The sequence below is a fragment of the Leptopilina boulardi genome, unplaced genomic scaffold, assembly GCF_019393585.1.
Source record: "Leptopilina boulardi isolate dan_hultmark-lab unplaced genomic scaffold, ZJU_Lbou_2.1 LbouV2_55, whole genome shotgun sequence".
Classification (NCBI taxonomy): Eukaryota; Metazoa; Arthropoda; class Insecta; order Hymenoptera; family Figitidae; genus Leptopilina; species Leptopilina boulardi.
In genome coordinates, this window is record NW_026138000.1 from 485,590 (window position 1) to 512,174 (window position 26,585).

General features: G+C 25.9%; 1 protein-coding gene across 3 annotated transcripts in view; it reads right to left on the reverse strand.

The window, feature by feature from the left end:
• The window catches only part of LOC127290076 (dorsal-ventral patterning protein Sog), a 171,356-nt gene that overhangs the window by 86,088 nt on the left and 58,683 nt on the right, over nucleotides 1–26,585 (reverse strand). The window contains exons 1-2 of one of the 3 annotated variants that reach the window (XM_051318464.1): nucleotides 14,995–15,709; nucleotides 13,844–14,485 (exon numbers count right to left, since the gene is read on the reverse strand). The exons of 1 other annotated variant lie outside the window; for it this stretch is intronic. In XM_051318464.1, coding sequence (XP_051174421.1) covers nucleotides 13,844–13,973 — 130 coding nt within the window. In that variant the 5' untranslated portion in view covers nucleotides 13,974–14,485; nucleotides 14,995–15,709. Of the gene's footprint in view, nucleotides 1–13,843; nucleotides 15,710–26,585 lie in introns of those variants that run through there. One more of the 3 variants, XM_051318463.1, reaches the window with a different exon arrangement.

Genomic DNA, 26,585 nt, shown 5'->3' on the forward strand with positions numbered 1-26,585 from the left:
ACCTACGTGTAACGGGGTCTCGACCTCGAATAAACGTCGTCGAGTTGATAAACGTGGTATTTTTGGGGGAGTGGTCGTTTTCTCGCGCACGGTTAAAAGTAATACCAACATTGTTCCAACATATGTTTTGATAACATTTTAATGTTTGAAAAACGTTCAATTTTTTTTTTTTTTATTTTTATAGCTCCTCATATATTATTAAATCAAAAATAAATTTTTGCTATTTATGTCTATTTATAAAAGGCGTAAGTGAAAAAAAATTTTTTTTTTTTTTTTCTTCTTCAAGTAGCTAATTATTATTAATCTTCTCATTAATAGTCTCATTATAATTAGTTTGGATTTGCAAATAGAAGAGAAAAAATTTTTTTTTTCTTTAATTAGCTTTTTATTTTTCTTTTTTTAAAGATTTAATTAATTTTTGTTTATGTAGGTATTAATTAGGGATTTTTTTTTTTTTTTTTTTTTTTTTTTTTTTTGACGATTATTGTGAATAATTTCTTTTTTTTTTGCATTAGCTATAGCGATAAATAGTGTTAGCGTTGATCAAATTAACGAATCCTTATATATGAAACTTGGTAACTATGTTAGTTGCGATAAATTACATTCTTTTATTGGAGAAAAATACAATATTGAAAAAAAAAAATGAATATTTATTACTAAATGACCCCCCCCCCAAAAAAAAAAATCCAAAAAACTGTTATAACTTTCAAAAAAAAAATTACCGGATTATTATGTTTTTTGCAATGAGTAACATTCTATAGAGTCGAAAAAATACAAATTTACAAAAAAAAAAAAAAAAAAAAAAATGGTATTATTATTATAAAATGACCCCCCCAAAAAAAACAAAAAGTGTGTGATTTTTAGTTCTCTCTCTCTCTCTCTCTCTCTCTCTCTCTCTCTCTCTCTCTCTCTCTCTCTCTCTCTCTCTCTCTCTTTTTTTTTTTTTTTTTATAACAATAAAAATCTTATTTTTAGTATAAAAAAAAATTAAATTTTGCAGAAAGATACGAAAAAAAATGTATATATTTGTTACGGAATGACCCAAAAAAAAAATTCAAAAAAACAGTTATAACTTCTAAACAAATTAACGGATCGTTATGAAATTTGGTAATTGTGTTCTTTGCAATGAATAACATCCTTTTCTGTCAAAAAAAAAAAAAAAAAAAAAAAAAAAAAAAAAAAAAAAAAAAAAAAAAAAAAAAAAAAAAAAAAAAAAAAAAAAAAAAAATTTAGGAAAAGAGGCATTAAATTATTATACCGAATTTCCCAAAAATTAATTAATCAATTAAATAAAAAAATAATTATTTTTATATATAATTTTTGTAGAGAATAAAATAGTTGTCCCCTTATTGTCATATAGTTGAATGTAAATTAGGGGCCAACTTTTTTTTTTTTTTTTTTAATTTTCTTAATAATTAATAATTTTCAATTTTGTAAAAAAAAAAAATAAAAATAACGTGCGTACAGTTATTTTATATATGAAAAAGATTGCAATCGGCAATTTTCACTATAGCCTTGTAATTTTTCACGCATTTGTCATATATTGCATACTAATTGATAATAATGATTGACGATATAATATTGTTATTGTATATTCGTTCTTGAACCATTCAGATATTGATATTTTAATATATATTAATAATAATAATAATAATAATAATAATAATAATAATAATAATAATAATAATAATAATAATTAATAATTTTTTTTTCTGAATTAATACTTTTAATTTTGTATCGTTATTATTATTTTTTTTTTATTTTTTTTCAATTTGCAAATTAATATTTTTTTTACATACTTGTATAAAATTATTCGAAATCTCCTTCTCTATTTTTTCCCCCTCTCACTTTGGAATTTTTTTTTTTTCTCATGACTAATCACATTATATATTAATAACATTATTGTTTTATCAATGTAGTTCTTTTATAATAATAATAATAATAATAATAATAATAATAATAATAATAATAATAATAATAAAAATAAAAATAATAATTATAGCGCAAAAAGAATTGTATAATCCCTATTTATACTCACTTTTGTTTAATAATAATAATAATTGATTTTTAATAATTGCCGCACTTTTAATGTCATTGAAATTCTAATTAAGTTATTCATTGTTTTGAATACTAATTGAATGTGTCACAGAGAAACGTTTTATTTTTTTTATTTTTTTTTTTTAATTACAAACAATTTACAACTCATAAGCATATTAGTTTCTTTTTACAATGTTTTTTTTTTTTTTTTTAATAATAAATTATTATTATTTGAGTTCATCTGAAAATGAAAGAAAAATTTGATTTAAAATTAATTTATTAGTATTGATTAATGATGAAAATAAGGAAACTTTTATTAGTTACGCTGACGCTAATATAGTAATGATAACATAAACGCTAACGCTAAATGATGAATGATATTATTATTATTATTATTATTATTATTATTATTATTATTATTATTATTATTATTATTTTAATTACTATTAGCGATAGCGTTAATATTTCAGATTGATTACACCTTTTTTTCACGCTAATTGTAAACCAAAATAGTGATAGTGACGCTAATATTAATAAGTAATAGAAAATTGTGACTTTAACGCTGACACTAACGCTAATATTAACTAAATAAAAGTAGCATTAACGCTAACGATAACGCTAAAGCTAACGCTAATAGTAAACTTAAAATAACTATTTTTTATTTACTATTAGCATTAGCGTCAATAGTTATAATTGTTATATTATTTTAACTCTAAGAGTAAATCAAAATAGTGATAATAACGCTAAAATTAATAGTAACAAAGATAGTAACGCTAACGCTAATAGTAACAGGAATATTAACATTGACACTAACGCTAATAGTAACTACAAATGTAATATTAACGCTAATGCTAAAAGTAACTAAAAATGTAACATTAACGCTAACGCTAACGCTAATAATAAACTTAAAATAACTATTTTTTATTTATTATTAGCATTAGCGTCAATAGTTATAATTGTTATATTATTTTAACTCTAAGAGTAAACCAAAAATAGTGATAATAACGCTATGATTAATAGTAACGCTAACGCTAATAGTAACAGGAATATTAACATTGACACTAACGCTAAAAGTAACTAAAAATGTAATATTAACGCTAATGCTAAAAGTAACTAAAAATGTAACATTAACGCTAACGCTAATAGGAAACATAAAAAAAAGTAATTAATAGTAACAAAAATAGTAACGCTAACGCTAAAAATAACAGGAATATTAATATTGACGCTAAAGCTAATACTAACAGGAATATTAACATTGACGCTAACGCTAATAGTAAATTTAAAATAACTATTTTTCATTTACTATTAGCATTAGCGTCAATAGTTATAATTGTTATATTATTTTAACACTAAGAGTAAACCAAAATAGTGACAATAACGCTAAGATTAATAGTAACAAAGATAGTAACGCTAACGCTAATAGTAACAGGAATATTAACATTAACGCTAACGCTAATAGTAACTAAAATAGTAACATTAACGCTAATCGTAATAGGAAAAAAAAGTAGTAACATTAACGCTAATTAATTTCTTTAGAATTTATAACCGTTTTTGGATTTTTTTTTTTTGGGTCATTCCGTAATAATTTCACGCTTTTTTTCCAAAAATTTGTATTTTTTACCTCTAATGGATGTTATTCATTGCAAAGAAGATAATTATCAAGTTTCATAAGGATCCGTAAATTTCTATAGAAGTTATAACCATTTTTTGGATTTTTTTTTTTTTTTTTTTTTTTGGGTCATTCCGTAATAATTTTACGTTTTTTTTCCCTAAATTTGTTATTTTTCGCTTCTAATAAATGTTATTCATTGCAAAGAACACAACTACCAAGTTTCATAACGATCCGTTAATTTATTTAGAAGTTATAACAGTTTTTTTGAATTTTTTTTTTTGGGTCATTCCGTAACAAATATACATTTCCCCCCCCCCAAAAAAAAAAATTTGTATCTTTTTGGTAAAATTTAATTTTTTTTTTTCTATTAAAAATAATAATCTCTTTATCATAATAAAAAATAAGAGAGAGAACTAAAAATCACTTGATAAATGAGAATTAAAGTCAATTGCGTGAAATAATGTGAGAAAGAGGAGGAAAAAAAAAAAAAAAAAAAAAATGAAAACGAATAATGAAGAAAGAGAGTTGGAATAATTCAAAAATAACTACACACTCTCATTTGACATTGTTGAATAGTTATGGTTTAAATACGAAGTAATCAACTTGACGTTGGTCAAGGTCGCGTATCTTCCTCGCGCCCAGACAAATATATATATATATATATATATATATATATATATATATATATATATATATATATATATATATATATATATATATATATATATATATTTCTCGGATTTGTATGATCTTTTTAAATAAAGAGCTCGCGTTTAAGGCAAAAAAAAAAAAAAAAAAAAAAATATTGGTAGGAAGGGGGCTTAATATACAAAAGACGAGAGAGAGAGAGAGAGAGAGAGAGAGAGAAAAGAAAAAGAAAGAAAGATTAAACAAACAGCTGTTCTCATTGTCGCTGGGCGATGGAATGCGATTGTAGAGATTCCATGCTCCGATTTCTTGCAAAACTAAACGATCTTATTCGCGGGAACTAAATTACATTAAAGCGATGATCTCAACAAAGTTTCATCTTATTAAAAGGCACATAATCATCATCATCATCATCACTGTTACCATTAATACTATTTGACCATCAAAGGAAAAAAAAAAATTTTTTTATTTCCACGAATCTGGCGCGAGCGTAAGTTTTTTTTTTTTTTTTTTTTTAATTTTTCTAATTCGTTATAAATAGCAGTTTTAGAGAAAAATTCACTTTTTTTTCAAAATTTGAAAATAAAATTTTTTAACGATATTTGAGAGGGAAACAAATATTGTTGTAACATTACTGAACATATATAGATTGTATTCAGTACGAGTGCGCAGCGATTTATTGTCTAGAATTTTACTGCGCAGGCATAAAGTTATCACTAAAAATAGCGTTAGAAGAAAAAAACGATTGAAGAAGAAAAAAAACATTGTTATTATTATTATTATTAGCATCATATTACCGATATCAGTAAAAATAGAGTTAGAATTACTATTAGCGTGATGGTCGATAATAACGTTATCACTATTATTAGCGTCATCACTAATATTAGCGTTAGAATAAATATAAGAGTAGAATTAATACAAATAGCGTTGAAATTAACATTATCACTATTTTCAGCGTAATTGCTATTTTTAAGCGTTATCACTAATATTAGGGTTAGAAAATTATTATTAGCGTTGCTGCTTTTATGAATTTTATCACTACTTTTAGCGTTCGTAGAATTATTAGCATTGTAATTAACTCTATTACACTTATATAAGCGCTATCACTAATTTTAGCGTTAAATTAAATATTAGCGTTTTTATAATTATTATTAGACCTAGAAAAATGATAGCGTCATCACTAATATAAGCGTTAGAACAAATATAAGAGTTAATTTCAATTAATACAAATAGCGTTGAAATTAACATTATCACTATTTTCAGCGTAATTGCTATTTTTAGCGTCATCACTAATATTAGCGTTAGAACAAATATAAGAATAGAATTAATACAAATAGCGTTAAAATTAACATTATCACTATTTTCAGCGTAATTGCTATTTTTAAGCGTTATCACTAATATTAGCGTTAGAAATTTATTATTAGCGTTGCTGCTTTTATGAATTTTATCACTACTTTTAGCGTTCGTAGAATTATTAGCATTGTAATTAACTCTATTACACTTATATAAGCGCTATCACTAATTTTAGCGTTAAATTAAATATTAGCGTTTTCATAACTATTATTAGCATAAAACACGATAGCGTCATTTGCTAATTTTATCGTTAAATTATATAATTCCTTTTTGTATATAATTGTTAGCGTTGCACACTATAGCGTCATCACTAATTTTAGCGTTTAATTAAATATTAACATTTGAATTTTGTATTTTTGTAATACTTTTTAGCGTCATCGATAATTTTTGTCGATAAATTAAATATTAACGTTTACATAAATATTATCGTGACAGTGTTTTAGCGTCATCGCTAATTTTAGCGTTAAATTAAATATTAGCGTTTTTATAATTATTATTAGACCTAGAAAAATGATAGCGTCATCACTAATATAAGCGTTAGAACAAATATAAGAATTAATTTCAATTAATACAAATAGCGTTGAAATTAACATTATCACTATTTTCAGCGTAATTGCTATTTTTAAGCGTTATCACTAATATAAGCGTTAGAAAATTACTATTAGCGTTGCTGCTTTTATGAATTTTATCACTACTTTTAGCGTTCGTAGAATTATTAACATTGTAATTAACTTTATTACATTTATATAAGCACTATCACTAATTTTAGCGTTAAATTAAATATTAGCGTTTTCATAATTATTATTAGCATAGAACACGATAGCGTCATTTGCTAATTTTATCGTTAAATTATATAATCCCTTTTTGTATAATTGTTAGCGTTGCACACTATAGCGTCATCACTAATTTTAGCGTTAAATTAAATAGTAAAATTTGAATTTTGTATTTTTGTAATACTTTTTAGCGTCATCGATAATTTTTGTCGATAAATTAAATATTAACGTTTACATAAATATTATCGTGACAGTGTTTTAGCGTCATCGCTAATTTTAGCGTTAAATTAAATATTAGCGTTTTTATAATTATTATTAGACCTAGAAAAATGATAGCGTCATCACTAATATAAGCGTTAGAACAAATATAAGAATTAATTTCAATTAATACAAATAGCGTTGAAATTAACATTATCACTATTTTCAGCGTAATTGCTATTTTTAAGCGTTATCACTAATATTAGGGTTAGAAAATTATTATTAGCGTTGCTGCTTTTATGAATTTTATCACTACTTTTAGCGTTCGTAGAATTATTAGCATTGTAATTAACTCTATTACACTTATATAAGCGCTATCACTAATTTTAGCGTTAAATTAAATATTAGCGTTTTTATAATTATTATTAGACCTAGAAAAATGATAGCGTCATCACTAATATAAGCGTTAGAACAAATATAAGAGTTAATTTCAATTAATACAAATAGCGTTGAAATTAACATTATCACTATTTTCAGCGTAATTGTTATTTTTAGCGTCATCACTAATATTAGCGTTAGAACAAATATAAGAATAGAATTAATACAAATAGCGTTAAAATTAACATTATCACTATTTTCAGCGTAATTGCTATTTTTAAGCGTTATCACTAATATTAGCGTTAGAAATTTATTATTAGCGTTGCTGCTTTTATGAATTTTATCACTACTTTTAGCGTTCGTAGAATTATTAGCATTGTAATTAACTCTATTACACTTATATAAGCGCTATCACTAATTTTAGCGTTAAATTAAATATTAGCGTTTTCATAACTATTATTAGCATAAAACACGATAGCGTCATTTGCTAATTTTATCGTTAAATTATATAATTCCTTTTTGTATATAATTGTTAGCGTTGCACACTATAGCGTCATCACTAATTTTAGCGTTTAATTAAATATTAACATTTGAATTTTGTATTTTTGTAATACTTTTTAGCGTCATCGATAATTTTTGTCGATAAATTAAATATTAACGTTTACATAAATATTATCGTGACAGTGTTTTAGCGTCATCGCTAATTTTAGCGTTAAATTAAATATTAGCGTTTTTATAATTATTATTAGACCTAGAAAAATGATAGCGTCATCACTAATATAAGCGTTAGAACAAATATAAGAATTAATTTCAATTAATACAAATAGCGTTGAAATTAACATTATCACTATTTTCAGCGTAATTGCTATTTTTAAGCGTTATCACTAATATAAGCGTTAGAAAATTACTATTAGCGTTGCTGCTTTTATGAATTTTATCACTACTTTTAGCGTTCGTAGAATTATTAACATTGTAATTAACTTTATTACATTTATATAAGCACTATCACTAATTTTAGCGTTAAATTAAATATTAGCGTTTTCATAATTATTATTAGCATAGAACACGATAGCGTCATTTGCTAATTTTATCGTTAAATTATATAATCCCTTTTTGTATAATTGTTAGCGTTGCACACTATAGCGTCATCACTAATTTTAGCGTTAAATTAAATAGTAAAATTTGAATTTTGTATTTTTGTAATACTTTTTAGCGTTATCAATAATTTTTGTCGATAAATTAAATATTAGCGTTTACATAAATATTATCGTAACAGTGTTTTAGCGTCATCGCTAATTTTAGCGTTAAAACTAATGTATTATATCCCTTATTTTAGGGATAAATTAAATTTTTAGCGTTTAAATAATAGCGTGACACATTTTTAGCGTCATCGCTAATTTTAGCGTTAAAACTAATGTATTATATCCCTTATTTTAGGGATAAATTAAATTTTAGCGTTTAAATAATAGCGTGACACATTTTTAGCGTCATCGCTAATTTTAGCGTTAAAACTAATGTATTATATCCCTTATTTTAGGGATAAATTAAATTTTAGCGTTTAAATAATAGCGTGACCCCTTTTTTAGCGTCATCGCTAATTTTAGCGTCAGAAAATAAATATTATCGTTTTAATAATTATTAGCGTGACAAATTTTAGCGTTATTACTTATAAAAAAAAGTGTCAGAATTACAAATTTTTTTCTCTTTCTCTCTCTCTATCTCTTTCTCTCTTTTCTGTTGAAATTAGAATATTTCGAAATTTTCTATTATTAAACATCATTAAGGTGGCTATTCTGGCTCCAAAAAGCCACTAACCTATTAGCCATTATTGCTCCTCGCTTCACATTATTGACAGCCAATGACGTCATTACAACATTTACATTCATTGAGTCATGGTCCCAATGAATTTACGTTATGGTATATACATATGTGTAAATATATATATATATGCCTCTTGAACTGTATATAACTACGCATTAGTATCGCGCGATACATATCTTGATTTAAAATGCTCGAATTAAAATAAATTATCTCGATGATAGTGTGTGAAAAGGAAATAAAAAAAAAAAAAAAAAAAAAATTAAAAAAATTTGTCAACGTCAAACAATCTCAAAATCAATTTTTCAATATATGTTTTTTTTTTACTTTTTTTTATTTATTAAATCGATTTGCAGATTTATTTTTTCAATTCATTAAATCGATTAATTTCATAACGATCGATTAAACAACTCAATCAATCAGATGACAATAATCGATTAGTCGTTTATAAAACAGTCGATTAGTCGTGTGTTGCAATCGATTTGTCACATTAATCGATTAGTCAAGTGGATTAATCGATTGTCTTCTCTAATTATTAATTATTTTTTTTTTTAAATCGGTATTAATTCAATTGAATTTTATTCTCGATTATTCGAATTTGATTATCGATATTATTATAATTAAATTAATCGAATGCGATTATCGATTACTCGAATGTGATTATCGATTAAAGTAATTGAATGCAATTATCGATTGATCGAATGATACTATCGATTAATCGAATGCGATTATCGATTCCTCGAATGTGATTATCGATTGATCGAATGATACTATCGATTAATCGAATGCGATTATCGATTATTTAAATCAGATTATCGATTGAACTAATCGAATGCGATTATCGATTACTCGAATGTGATTATCGATTGATCGAATGCGATTATCGATTATTTGAATCAGATTTTCGATTGAACTAATCAAACGCGATTATTGATTACTCGAATTAGATTATCGGTTAAATTAATCGAACGCGATTATCAATTAATCGAATGATACTATCGATTAATCGAATGATACTATCGATTAATCGAATTAGACTATCGATTGAACTAATCGAATGCGATAATCGATTACTCGAATTAGATTATCGATTAAACTAATCGAACGCGATTATCAACTAATCGAATGCAATTATCGATAAATCGAATGAGACTATCGATTAATCGACTGCGATTATCGATTACTCGAATTAAATTTTACTATTGAATCGAATTTGAAAAAAAAACAATTTTTTTTAGAAAAATTTTAATACTAGAAAATGGATACAAAAAAAATGTTGAAAATAAAAAAAAAACCAAGTTTCTTTTGCACAATCGTGCTGACAATTACAAATCCTTGTCGATTATACTGCGACGAGAATAAGGTTAAATAGGATCAAGCAAGACAAACAAGAATAACCACGTTAAATCAATAATATATATTGATCTCAAAATCAACGACGAGACCCTATTGTATACGTTTATATATATATATATGAATTAAGCTCAATGCATAATGTTTTAGGTATTACAAAATCATTATTTTTCAATTTTATTTCTTTACACAATTTTATTGTTTTTAAAAGTAGTAAATTTTCAAAAGTTTAAAAAAAAAACATTCTGAAACACATTTAAACTATAAGTAATATTACATGACATTAAATTACTTTTCTGTTAATATTACATTTTTTTGGGGGGGGGGGTTTGAGTAAATTGGAGATAGTAGTTTCCCATCCCTGGCGAAAAATGACAAATGACGTGAATCGCATCTAAAATATTATTATATAGTTCATGGTTCGATTGTCAACAACAAAAATGTAAGAAAAAAGTATAAGTATTTTCTTGAATTAAATAACTTTATAAAATATAATAATAATAATAATTATTATTATTATTATTATATACATTTCATATAATAATTAATAAATATTTTATAATATTATAAAAATTGTTTTTAAATTAAGAAAATTCTAACCTCCTAATTTTTCTCTTATTGTCAATCTTTAAATATTCGATAATTCTAACCTCAAAAAAAAAAAAATATATATATATATATATATATATATATATATAGTTTTCTATAATCATTTATAAATAATTTTAAAAACCTAACCTCTAAATTTTGAATAATTTTCTATTTATAAAAATTGTTAATTATTGCCAACCACGTAACACAAAAAAAAAAAACTAATAATATTCACAGTAGCGCGAAATTTAAAAATTATCGAAACTATTTAAATATGAAAAAAAATCAAGAACATAACCTAAAAATTAATTTTTTATAAAGGAAAAAAAAAATTAATTTTTAGGTTATGTTCGAGATTTTAAAAAAATAAACACGTCAAGATTATTTTTTTTGTCATTTTTTAATTTATGTACATTGGGTTAGGAATTTCAAAATTCTAACATCTAAAATTGGCGACAACACCGGTAAGTCTCGCATATATTCTACTTTTGTAAAACGTGAACCGGTTCAAGTTGCCGGTTTCTATAGTGGCGTTGACGCGGCTCAACAGGCATTTCTCGTATATATATATATATAAAATATAAACGCTACTTATGTTTGCGTGCCATGTAACGACCAACTACTGTATATAACACTATGCGTATATATACACAAATGCATTATACAAACTCCCGCAAATGCTCGCGTTCTTTTCCTTCATTTCACCGTTTTCGTTTCAAACTCGAATTAGCCAGACACGATAAGTGCGCCTTACTAATTTTTTTTCTTACATTTCTCTTTCCTTTTTCCTTTTTTTTTTTTTTTTTTTTTTCTTTTTTTGGCCTCCTTATGCAAAACTTATCCCTCTTCATGTTACAACAGTTAACTTCCGTTTTCTGACATTTTTTTCCCCAACCCCCCGCAGTTAATTTCAAAAAAAAAAATCTTACATAATTTTTTTTTTCTACTGCGCAAGAGAAAAATCAAGTATTAAATAACCGGTACCATTTTAGGACCGCCTTTATTGCCGTCAATTAAATTTTAATTGCCACTTTAAGAATTTTTTTTTTTTAAAATTTCATTATTATATGGACGCGCGTTTCTTTTTTTGGATTAAGCAAAATAATGTTGTTCCAAAAAAAAAATCGGGGAAAAATTATAGTGATGATGATAAAAAAAAATGTTCCAGGATGTTAACTGAAAAAAAAAAAATTATAACATATACGTGTGTGTGTGCTTAATCCCTTTTATCATAAAACCAACACACCTGGAAGGATACAGGATACACGATTTTATAATTCTATAAACTCGTGACATGTAATTTACAGATTATGATAGCTACTCAAACCTGCAAATTAAGTAATAGCCGTTGACGATTAAAAAGACCTTAACAACCGCACGCGATATACTTGTTTTTTTTTTCTTTTTCTTCTCTTTTTATTTCATAAAAACCTCTTCTTACTTAACTTTGTTTTTTTTTCTTTCAATTCCCCTCCAGGAGAAAAGTGTGTCCCTAAATCATTAAAAACAGCAGATTCTGATTAAATCCCTTTTTTGTCGCAGCTATACCATATATATATATATATATATATATATATATATATATATATATATATATATATATATATATATATATATATATACATTTTATAACATTCCAGTAAAATCAAGTTAATTGCAAAGTGTGCGGGAAATGAAAAAAAAATACTAAAATAAAACATTGAAACCAAAAAAAAAAAAAAAAGTTCCAAAGAGGGTAAATAAGAGAAAATTCGGATTTTCGACCTAACCTAACTTTCTAAACAGCAAAAAAATTTCAGGTAAGTAATTTATTAATTAGTAATAATTAGTAATAATTAGTAATAATTAGTAATAATTAGTAATTAATTTAGTAATTTAATAATTTTAATAATGTAATATTAATATTTATGAATAATTAGTAATTTAATGCTTTTAACTATTTTTCAGAAAGTAGCTGCCTATCATTGTTTGAAGAGAAACGAAAAAAAAAAAACCACATCTATACTGCGTCAGCGCAGAAACCATAATAATTTTGTTTTTAGATTACTTCATAAAAATATATTGTAAAAAAAATGTATTAAAAAATGTATAAAAAAATATATTAAAAAAAAAATAATAATAAAAATATTGTTGAACAATTGCATTCTGATAATTTTGGACAAATTGTTCGAATAAAAAAAAAATAGGCATTAGAAAACCAAATCGTAAAACAAAAACGAAAAAAAATATTTTTCGACTATTTCATTTTGGAACAAATATTTTTGTTTTCAAAAAAAAAAAAAAAAAATTTGACTTTAGAAAACCAAATCGTTAAAACCAAAAAGAAGACAAAATACTTTTTTTAAGCATGTTGGGAAGGTGTAATTTTGCATGAATTTTTTTAGACTCTGTAGTTGGGGTAATTTTGCATGAATTTTTTAGACTCTGTAGTTGGGGTAATTTTGCATGAATTTTTTTCACTTCAAACAGTAATATATTTCTATAAACTATTTGCACGTCGGTAATTTCGCACGAATTTTTTTTTACAAAGCTAAAGTACGCAACGTTTATATAAACGATTTTTAAAGAAATAATTTTTTAAAATTGTAAAAATTCTATAATTTTTTGCCTAAAAAATATTTCTTGTAGTTTTCATTTATTAACAAATTATATAAAAAAAATATTTTTTAGACAAAAATGTATAGAATTTTTCATTTTTAAAAATTATTTCTTTAAAAATCGTTTATATAAACGTTGCGTACTTCAGCTTCGTATTTTTTTTTTTTTTTTGCCTCAAAAGCAAATTGTTAGAAATTATTTTCTGTTTGTTGATTTAAAAAATGGTTTATATGCCTACTTTTTGTATTTTTTGCTTTGATAAAAATTATTTCGCATGAATCGTAAAAAAAATATTACAAATGAATGTTGAGGTATTGCATCTTAGTCGGTAATATTTTTTGGATGAAAATCAAGAATTAGAATGTATATCGAATTTGTAATGTATATATATATAAATATTTGAGAGATTGAAGTTACGAATCCGTGATGTGGGGGCGGAGAGGAAAAAAAAAAAAAGAAGAGAGAATAAAACGTGGTCACTCACCGGTAGCACGATGTGGCCTCCTCGCCCAATCGTCTTCCATAAGCGGCGCGACCCTGCGTCCGTGCAATGTCATCGGACGATATACGACCACCAAGAGTGTCAGAGGCACAAGACTCTCGTGAAGCAGCATCCTTCTTCCTCTTTGGGTGTTTATAAACTACCCTTTTTTTTTTTTTTACGCAAATTATAATCTCTTTTTTTTCCCCACAAAAAAATGGGTATTTTCACTAAGTTTTCATTTCAAATTGTTTTCTTCTTTTCTCAAAAAAAAAAAAAAATTCTACATCTCTTGTTACACTTTCTTTTTTTGCTTTCCTTAAAATTATTTTTTCCCCCTTTTCTTCTATTGTATTTCAAACACTGAATATTTTTCTCTCTAAAAAAACTCACTTTCACTAGCCGTGCACTATTTTTTTGCCTTCACTTTTCTACTTAGAATGATGAAAAAAATTTATTGAAAATTTTTAACAAAAACTAATGTTGGCATTTTTTTTTTTTTTTTTTTTTTTTTTTTTATAGGTCTTCTTTAACAGATGTTACTTTATAGATCTTCTTTAACAGAGACGCGGTTATGTGTATATACCTTAACGGGCATCTTATAATCCTTATACACCGACGTTATACTTTTATAGGTGTTCTTCACTAAAAATAATAACCAAACTATGCATATAGATATAATCCTTAATGGATATATATATATATATTAAATTTTGTAGCTGTATTTTTTTTTAAATTAATTTTATATGAGATTAATTTTTACTGTTTAGGTTAAACAATAATGATGTATTAAATTCTTCAACAGATGGTTTAAAATTATTTTTTTTTTGCACAAAAAAAATGCTGGATCAAAATTTTTCTAATTCTTCAATGCTTTATCAAAATTTTACAACAAATGCTGTACCTTTTGTTATAGGAAAATCTGCAAACAAATTCTGTACCTTATGCACTTAATTCTGTTATACCAAAATCTGTAAACAAATTCTGTACCTTATGCAATTAATTCTGTTAGCAAAATCTGCAACAATTTTTTCAACGACTTTACCAAATTCTATACCTTCTGTATAATTATAATTCTGTTACAAAAATCTGCAACAAATGCAGTACCTTTATAGTATAATAAATTCTGTTACCAAAATCTGCAAATGCTGTACCTTCTGTACTTAAATTCTGCGTTAGTAAAATCTGCAAACAAATCCTGTACTGAAATCCTATACTAAAAATCTTGTAACAAATTCAATATTTTCTATACCAAAATCTGCAACAAATTCAGTATCTTCTATACCAAAAATCTGCAACAAATTATATATTCCTTCTGTATCAAATCCTTCATTCAATTTGTTCAGCAGATAATCCACCTAATTTAACAGTTATAAAAAAACAGTTCCAAAAATTCTTTCCTATATCCAATTTTATCAGCAAAATCAGCATCCAATTTTTTTTTTTTTTAATAAGATGCCTCACGTGTTCATTCATCAAATGTAAAAATTTATTTATCATAAACATTAAATTGATTAGTGGATGTACTATCAAAAATTACACTCTTTACAACACCGGCACTAAAGTATTCCTGCATTGTTCAAAAAAAAAAAAAAAAAAAAATGGCACCACAAACCGATCAGTTAAAAATTTTCAAACAACGTGTTTGGCCTAAATGGTTCGATGGAAATTTTTTTTTTTTTTTTTTTGGCACTGGTTAATCATCTGACACGGAATGAAGCGACGCACGATGACACTTTCCCAACACGTCAATGGATAATATGTATATATAGTGTGAGAGAAGTTAAGAAAAAAAAAAAAAAAAAAAAGCGAACGTGTTATATGTGGAGAACCGGGCAAAAGAGAGCTTGGGATGCGAGTGCGCCTGAAGCGAGCGAACGACTGAACTGACTTACTGACTCGCGTGCGGTCACCGCGCGCCGGCCAGCGGCCGTCGGCTATTCCTACTGTATATATATATATATATATATATATATATATATATATATTTTTATATATATATATATATATATATATATATATATATATCGTCGTCTGCGATTCGCCATTACCACCTCGTGATTCCAATATATTTCTATCTCTCTCTTTTTTTTCTCTCTCTCTCTCCCCGGATGCAAACTTCATTTATCCGAAAAAAAAATCACAACCACCTAACGCACCTCAATTGTTCCAATATATAAGGGTTTGTATATATATTTTTTTGAAAATAATTTTAATTTTTCTTTTTTTTTTGCAGATTTGATGACAAAATGCGGTTTTAATTCTTCCAATATATAAGGGTTTGTATATATATATTTTTGAAAATAATTTTAATTTTTCTTTTTTTTTGCAGATTTGATGACAAAATGCGGTTTTCATTCTTCCAATAAGGGTTTGCATATGTATCGTTTTGAAAATAATTTTAATTTTAATTTTTTTGCAGATTTTGATAACAAAATGCGGAATTCATCATCGTCCTTGGATGCCGAAAGTACAGAGAGACAAATTCTCGCTATATACGAGATTTTGTTTTGAAGAAAAAATATTTTCTTTTATTCAGATAACTTCATGATAAAAGTATATACTTTTGTCCAAAATCGATATGGAATTTTAGTCGATTTTAGAACAAACAAACAAAAAAAAAAAAAGACTTCCAAATATTTTAACCTCTAAATGTTTTATCGTTTTAAACGCGTTACTTATTGAATTTGAATGTGGAAAAATTTTTATATCTCTCTAAATAATTTGAAATTCTATCTATATATTAAATATTTGGAAATTCTAACATCTAAATAATTAAAAAAAATTCTAACCTCTAAATAATTGGAAATTATATAATCTCAAAATAATTGGAAATTCTAACCTCTAAATAATTGGAAATTATATAACCTCAAAATAATTGGAAATTCTAACCTCTAAATAATTGGAAATTATATAACCTCAAAATAATTGGGAATTCTAACCTCTAAATAATTTAAACTTCTATAATCCATAAATAATCTGAAATTTTAATCTCTAAATAATTTTTTAATTCTATATAGCCTCTAAATAATTTAAAACTCTAACCTCGAAAGAAATTGTAATTCAATCTACTAAATTTTTTTTTTTTAGGAAAAGAAAATGGCAGAACTCCAAATATCCTAAACGATAAAAATTATAATTACACCTTACTTTGAATTCAAATGTTGAAAAATTTTTAATCTATACCTAATTTTTGTTCGAATAAAAAAAAAAAATAAGTCATTAGAAAACCAAATCGTAAAACAAAAAAAAAACAAATATTTTTCGACTATTTCATTTTGAAATGATAAAATTTTGGAACAAATATTTTTGTTTTCAAAAAAAAAAAAATATGACTTTAGAAAACCAAATCGTTAAAACCAAAAAGAAGACAAAATACTTTTTTTAAGCTATTGCATGTTGGGAAGTTGTAATTTTGCATGAATTTTTTTAGACGCTGTAGTTCGTAATTTTGCATGAATTTTGCATAAAAAAAATAATATATTTCTAAACTATTTGCATGTTGGTAATTTCCCATATTCGGAAATTCTAACCTCTAAATAATTTTGTAATTTTAGCCTCTAAACAATCTAAAATTCTAACCTCTAAATAATTTGAAATTCTAACCTCTCTAAAATTGTAATTCTATCTTTACTATAAATTTCTCCAATTCTAACCTCTAAATCGTTTGTAATTAATAATTTCAAATAACTATTTAATTATTATTAATATTTGTATTTTTCTATGTATGGATAATTATTTACAGAAAATTGATAATTTAAATGTTTCAAATAATTTTTAGAAAGTAGCTGCCCATACCTTGTTTGAAAACGTCGCGAATTACATGAAAAAATACATTTACATGAAAATTTTATATCAATGGTGATTTTGATTGTCATAAAAAAAAAAAAAAAAAACTGGCATATAAAATATTTTCTTTAGTTGAATAATTTCATTTTTAAAAAAAAATTTTATTTCCTAGAAAGTTAACTTTCCTAAATCATTGAAAAAAAATTTAGTTTTTATTTTACACGTTATATAATTTAAAATTCTAACCTAAAAATATAATCTATAAAAAATTTCAAATGCCGAAATTGTAACATCTATAATTTGAAATTCTAACCTAAAAATGCAATTTATAAAAAATTTCAAATTCTAAAATTCCTACCGATTCCTACCATATCTATATAATTAATTTAAAATTTCTAACCTAAAAATTCATATAATCAATAAAAATCTCTCTTAAATTCTAACTAATAATAATAATAACTAATAATAATAATAATAATAATAATAATAACCAATAATAATAATAATAACCAATAATAATAATAATAATAATAATAATAACTAATAACAATTTTGAAATTATTCTAACCTAAAAATCTCTCCCCTCTAAAAAAAATAGAATACTTTAAAAAAAATTCCAATAAATGCATCAAAATTTTAACCTCAAAATAAATAATTATAATTTTAATCATTCGGATAATTTGAATTTTGAAATAAATTTCGGGCGTGAAAATTAATTTGAAAAAAAGTTAATACAAAAAAAAAAAATTAATAAACAAAATAATTTTTAAAAAAATAAATAATTATACATAATTAATTATAATTAATTAATTAACTAATTATTTTAGATATTTTTTATATAAAAATTCTTTATAATAATAATTCATAAATGTATAAAAAAAATTTCTTTAAAAAAAAGAAGTTTTAAAAGTTTTATTAAATGTCATTTAATAACACATAGGCAATGACCAGAGCAAAACAAAAAAAGAATACATGTAAACAAAAATTCAGGGAATGTAATTAGAAATGCATATTGTACTGTAATTTAATTCGTGTGGTGTACATGGTGTGCTGACCTTTTCAATAGACACAATTTTCTTTTGCGCGCATTAAAGATAATGAAATAGTTAATACAGTATATATATATATACGTATATAAAACATAACAAGTAAATGTCAAACCTTAAAGTCGTAAAGTACAGATCGTAGATTTCCTGTTTCAAATTCGGTCGCTCCTATACATTTATATATATATATATATATACATACACAAAGTAATTATTAAAATCAGCAGTGCGTATATATATATTATTCGATCGTTATCATATGATCGTAACAAGATGTGTTTTTTTTTGTTACATATCGTATGTTTCTATCTGATTTTCAAGAGACGTTAATTGTTTCACAACAAGTGAAAGTTGCTCGAAAAAAGTCAAAAAAAAGAGAATTTTTGCATTTTTTAATTACTTTTATTTGAAGTTTTACATTTTTCAATAACGAAATTTTTACAAAAAAAATGTAGGAACAAGATGGGGTTAATGCAGAATTAATATAGGTTCAAAGTAGGGTTAATTTAGAATCAATATAGGTTTAAAGTAGGATTAATGAAGAATCAATATAGGGTCTAAGTAGGGTCTAATTTGAAATTTAAAACCAAACTAGGGTTTAATAAGGGTTTAAGTAGAGTCAATGTGGAATTAATTTAGGATTAATGTAGGGTTTAATTCGGGTCAATACGGAATCAATTTAGGATTAATATAAGGTATGTAGGATTAAATTAGGATTAATTTGAGATCAATTTAGGATTAATTTAGGGTTTAAGTAGTATAAATATAGGGTTAATTTAGGATTAATATAGGGTTTCAGTAAGGTTAATGTAGAATCAATTTAGGATTAATAAGGGGTTTATATAAGGTTAATTTAGGGTCTAATAGTGTCTAAATAGTGTCTAAATAGGGTCTAAGGATGGTATAAGTAGGATAAATGTAGAGGCAATGTAGAATCAATTTAGGATTAATGTAGAGTTTAATTCGGGTCAATACGAAATCAATTTAGGATTAATATAAGGTATGAAGGGTTAAAGTAGGATCAATTTGAGATCAATTTAGAATTAATGTACGGTTTAAGTAGTTTGAATATAGGGTCAATGTAGGAGTAATATAGGGTTTCAGTAAGGTTTATGTAGAATCAATTTAGGATTAATAATGGGTTTATATAAGGTTAATTTAGGATCTAAATAGTGTCTAAATAGTGTCTAGGTAGAGTTTAAGTAGTCTCTAAGTAGGTTTAAGTAGGATCCAAGTAGGGTCTAAGAAGGGTGTAAGTAGGGTCTAAGTAGGGGCTAAGTAGGGTCTAAGTAGGGGCTAAGTAGGGTCTAAGTAGAGTCTAAGGAAGGTATAAGTAGGATAAATGTAAAGTCAATATGGAATCAATTTAGAATTAATATAGGGTTTAATGAGAATCAATAAAACACTAATTTAGGATTAATTTTGGCTTTAAATAGAGTTAATATAGGATCAGTTTAGGATTAATATATGGCTTAAGTAGCGTTAAAATGGGTTCAATTTAGAATTAAATTAGTGTTTAAGTAAGGTTAATGTAGGATCAAAGTAGGTTTAATTTAGAATCAAAGTAGTATAAATTCAGTGTCAAAGTAGGTTTAATTTAGTATATCAATGTAGGGTAAATGTAGAATGAAAGTAGAGGTTTAATTAAGAACTAATGTAGTATAAATGTCGAGTCAAAGTAGAGGTTTAATTAGGAATTAATGTAGAATAAATGTAGAGTCTAAGTAGTATACAAGTAGGGTCAAAGTAGGATAAATGCATTATCAAAGTAGCATTAATTTAGTATCAATGTAGAGTAATTGTAGCGTCAGAGTAGGTTTAATTTAGGATTAAAGTACGATAAATCTAGGGTCAAAGTCGAGTCAAAGTAGATTTAATTAAGGATTAGTGAAGGACAAATTGAGACTAAAAGTAGAATAAATTAAGACTTAAAGTAGGATAAATGTAGGATCAAAGGAGGTTTAAGGCTCAAAGTAGGATAAATGAATAGTCAAAGTAGGGTTAATGTATATTATCAAATGAGGTTAAATTTAGGGTCAAACTAGGATAAATGTAGAGTCAAAGTAGAATTAATGCAGAGTCAAAGTAGGAGTAATGCAGAATTAATGTATAATAAGTGCAGAAATAAAATAGAGTTAATGCAGAATTAAAGTAGAAGTAATGCAGAATCAAAGTAGAATTAATGCAGAATCAAAGTAAAATCAATGTAGTGACAAAGTAAAATCAATTAGGAAATTAAATAAGTTCATAATTAAAAAATACAATCTATTTAATTGTTTTAAATGGAAAAAAAAATGATGAGCGCACGCGTTCACCAAAAAAAAAAAAAAAAAAGAAAAGAAAGAAATCTATTGGCTTTGCCCATCCGTTTAACCACAGATATGCGTGTCAAATATTGTGTTCGGTTTGCATCCGTTGGGCGCATTGCACGCAAGAGATGACGAACACGGTAAGAGCGGCGTAACAAATGCGCGTCGCTCTGTCTACAGGGGGTAACACTTCCGCGAGCCAAAATGGCTCTAATGACGTTAGGTGGATGATTGAAAAGCTTGAAACTAACTTCAAATTAAACATCCAAAAATATATATACAGACACATACATACATTGGTTTTTCGGCGAAATACATAAACAACATTTAATTATTATTATCATTCTAATTGGCCTATATAGCTAAATAATACATATGCTTTTCCTTTATCAAGAGTGAAAATTAAGTTATTTAAACCCCCCCCCCCAAAGAAAATCTGATTTCTGACCAAGAACCTAGAATAATGGATTTTTAAAAAGCAAAAAAAAAAAAATTTTAAATACAAAATTTTTAACCTATCTAAGAATGTCTTTTAAAATTCCCCACTAAAGAGAGAATTTTCTATTTTAACCTTGAAAAATAAATGATCCGAGTCTGAAAGAAGTGCAAAATAAGAGCAGAAGAGAATGAGAGAGAGAGAGAGAGAGAGAGAGAAAGGCGAGAATTTTAGGATTCAATATGCCAAAGCAATTGAGAGTGTGCACCCTTCGTGAAGCAGGAAACCACAAAATACGTGAGGAATGAAAGAAGAAATCTTTTGTCAATTTTCCGCTTGACTGCAGTTCAAAAACATTCATTCTCTTTCGTTTTGAAAAGTATATATATATATATATATACATAAGCTTCATGACTATGGGAAGATAGTAAATTCCAAACATGATACACCTCAACACAATTTATTTTTATATCCAATACCAAATATATAAATATAATTATATTTATATATTTAGTGTTGGATATAAATATATATATATATATATGTTTTATTAGCAAGTATAAAGCTATATATATATATATATATAAATATGCCACTGTAATATACAAAAGATAAGATAAAGTTTTCTTCAATCCAAATGACATGTTACGGGTCACATGACAACGCAATGTTCTAGGATTTCTTCTTGAATAACCGGATCAAAAGCAATTTTTTTTTCTTTCTTTCTTCTTTTTTTTCTCTCTTTTCATTAAAGACAAACTTCCTTGTAGCAAAGACACGAACCTTTAGCAAACAGACAAGGCCTAACAGGTGTAAACCTCAAATCCAATCCGATAAGGCAAGACAACTTTATTTTAAACCATATTCATTCAGAAGATTCAACCTTGGGCTTTTTAGGACCAAATACGGTTTCCAAGTTGAACACGTCTCTGTTCAAAGATTTCTATATATATATATATCGATTATCGATTTGACCGTGGTCGATATATATATATATATCACCTTTCACCTGATTCCAATAAAAGATTTAATGTTATCTATGATAATTTATCTAGGCACTGACAATGAGTTGTAATGGAAACTGTTACTATAGTAACGGTTGCCATAGTAACTGCTGCCATAGAAACCAACTGTTGCCATAGTAACTTTTGCCCTAGTAACTTTTGCCATAGAAACTAATTTTTGCCATAGTAACTTTTGCCATTGTCACTGTTGCCATAGAAAGTAACTGTTACCCTAGTAACAGTTGCCATAGTAACTGTTACTATAGTAACGGTTGTCATAGTAACTGCTGCCATAGAAACCAACTGTTGCCATAGTAACAGTTGCCATAGTAATTGTTGCCTAGTAACTGTTACTATAGTAACGATTGCCATAGTAACTGCTGCCATAGATACCAACTGTTGCCATAGTAACTGTTACCCTAGTAACAGTTGCCATAGTAATTCTAACTTCTAAATAATTTGAACTTCTAATCCGTAAATAATTTGAAATTTTAACCTCTAAATAATTTTTTAATTCTATATATAGCCTCTAAATAATTTAAAACTCTAACCTCTAAATAAATTATGTAATTCAATCTACTAAATATTCGATGATTCTAACCTCTAAATAATCTGAAATTTTAACGTCTATAGTTATTATTTCCATAGTATACGGAAGCTGTAGTAATTTTGAGGTTATAAATCGTTTTAAATTGAAATTGAATTCATAATAATAATAATAATAATAAAAAGAAAGAAAATAAGTAAAAAAAAAAATAATAGCGAATAATTGACAATAGCTTCTATAATTAAATGTCGTTAACAAGATAAATATATACTGATATATTGATACCTCGTGTGTGGGATATAATTATATCTATATACGAATAACAATGACAAGATTCACATTGTAAATCATTTTACAACTCTAAAATTATAAACATCTGATATAAAGTCTACTTGAATTTTGTTAGTTTAGGATTATTGGCTTTCAAGTTTCAATGGTAACTTATATTTATATATCTTTGATTCTTGCATCAAGGGGGTTTTAATTATAATTTTTTTTTTAGAAAATAGTCGGAGGCGTGATTAATTAATAGATTCTAGAAACGAAATCGTGAAAATTTAGTGATTTTTTAGTAACTTTTAATTTTAACTAGAATATGTCACTAAATTTAAATTTTTTAGTTTTTAAAAAATTTTTTTTTAGTTACTTTTAATTTTAATTAGAATGTCACTAAATTTAAATTTATATTTATTTTTACTTTTAATTGTATAACGTCACTAAATTTTCACTAGAGCAGGGTGCGGTAGTTGAGGAGAATTATGAGAAATGCCGAGTTGGGACAATATTAATAGTATAGGGATAATAGTAACGGTTACCATAGAAACCAATTGTTGCCATAGTAATTTTTGCCATAGTAACATTTGCCCTAGTAACTTTTGCCATCGAAACCAATTTTTACCATAGTAACTTTTGTCCTAGTAACTTTTGCCATAGAAACTAATTTTTGCCATAGTAACTTTTGCCCTAGTAACTTTTGCCATAGTAATTTTTGCCATAGTAACTTTTGCCATCGAAACCAATTTTTGCCATAGTAACTTTTGCCCTAGTAACTTTTGCCATAGAAACTAATTTTTACCCTAGTAACTTTTGCCATAGAAACCAATTTTTGCCACAGTAACATTTGCCCTAGTAACTTTTGCCATAGTAACTTTTGCCATAGTAATTTTTGCCCTAGTAACTTTTGCTATAGTAATTTTTGCCATAGTAACTTTTGCCATCGAAACCAATTTTTGCCATAGTAACTTTTGCCCTAGTAACTTTTGCCATAGAAACTAATTTTTACCCTAGTAACTTTTGCCATAGAAACCAATTTTTGCCACAGTAACATTTGCCCTAGTAACTTTTGCCATAGTAACTTTTGCCCTAGTAACTTTTGCCATAGTAATTTTTGCCATAGTAACTTTTGCCATCGAAACCAATTTTTTCCATAGTAACTTTTGCCCTAGTAACTTTTGCCATAGAAACTAATTTTTACCCTAGTAACTTTTGCCATAGAAACCAATTTTTGCCACAGTAACATTTGCCCTAGTAACTTTTGCCATAGTAACTTTTGCCATAGTAACTTTTGCCCTAGTAACTTTTGCCATAGTAATTTTTGCCATAGTAACTTTTGCCATCGAAACCAATTTTTGCCACAGTAACATTTGCCCTAGTAACTTTTGCCATAGTAATTTTTGCCATAGTAACTTTTGCCATCGAAACCAATTTTTGCCACAGTAACATTTGCCCTAGTAACTTTTGCCATAGTAACTTTTGCCCTAGTAACTTTTGCCATAGAAACCAATTGTTGCTATAGAAACCAAATGTTTGGTTACCAACTATTACTGACAATGGAAACCAACCATTTTTTAACAGGGATGGGCTAGTAAATTTTCATCAGGGATCGGTAAATACTAAATATAAATAAATTATTATCCAAGTAATAAAATTTGCCAAATATACTTTTCCAACAGAGATGGGCTCTAGTAAACATTTAGCAGTGATGGATAGTCACTAAATATAAAAAATCGGACAAGTGCGAGTTACACTCGCATAAAAACCGAGGGTTCCGTACCCCTAATCCTAAAATTTGAGGGGTTTAAAGTGTGAAGGCCGATGGAAAAATTCCAATTTTGGAATCAGGGCTCGGAAAGTAATAAAATTTGCCAAAATATTTTTCCAACAGGGATGGGTAGGCACTAAATATAAAATTATCCCCTCCCCCCCCCTCCCAAAAAACAGGGCTCGAAAAGTAATAAAATTGACAAATATACTTATCCAACAGGGATAGGATAGTAAATTTTTTTCCCCAAGGTTTGGGTACAAACTAAATATATAAAATTATCCAATTTACCTGATTTAAAAACTTTTTTTATAAAATTAAAAACAAAGAAACAGAAATTTCTCTTGTACTGAAAAAAAAATAAACAAAAAAAATTTGTTATGTCTAAGAGACAGTTATAGAAATTTAAAGATTAAATTTAGAAATATTTCACAAATAATTTTAAAAAAAAAAAAAAAAAAAAAAAAAAAAAAAAAAAAAAAAAAATTTTCATCTGGCAACGTTGTTCTTTTGCGATCTTGACTCGATCCGTCGGATCGAGGTGATTGCGTTTGTTGATAAGAAATGTTCGCGCGTCACATATACATATACAAATACACACACACACACACATATATATATATACAAACAACGAATTGTCGTCGCGCTTTCTCACACTGGGCCGAAACATATCGACGTATATAAATAGCGGTTTTTTATTCTCTGCCACGACGAAAAGTGTACGAGTGGACCTGAAAAAGCAAGGGATATCTATACTTGTGGACGCGCCTCGATTTGTACGTCGCGTGAGCGCGCGGACTCTTTTAGCCTCTTCTCTCTACCTATATCACGTTAATGCGCAAAAAACGACTGATTCTCCCATCACAATTGCATATATTATGCAGCACAAGAAAAAAAAAAAAAAAAAAATTTGTCCGTTTTTTTTTTTTTTTTTTTTTGAACCAACAAATCTAGATGCAAAAATAATTTTTTTAAAAATTTATCAAAAATATTTTCAAGTACAGAAAGAAAAATTTTATCCCTATCCTTTATTTCTTTCTACCATAAAATATAATAATAATAATAATTATTATTATTTTTATTATTATATTTTATTAATTTTATAATTATAATTATTATTATTATATTATTATACATATTTTATATAAATTCTTTATACATCGAAAAAAAAGAAAATAAAAGACAAAATTTTGTTATTTTTCATTAATTATAAACAAAAGAATTAATCAAAATTCTTTTCCGTTTCTATGGAAACGTGCGAGAGCGCGTGAAATGTAGGTGTAATAATCACGGCATTGCCCGATTGCCTGTTCCAGATTCATTCGAATCGCAAACTCTTTACCACGTGCTTTACGATGTTTGTCAAATTTTTTTTTCTTTTTTTTTTTTTTTATCAGATATCAAATAATCAAACAGAATGTAAACGTTATTCTCACACATACACACAAAGACACTCTTATAAATACGCGTGGATAATATATATATATATATATATATATATATATATATATATATATATATATATATATATATATATATATATATATATATATATATATGTTTGGAGTTACAA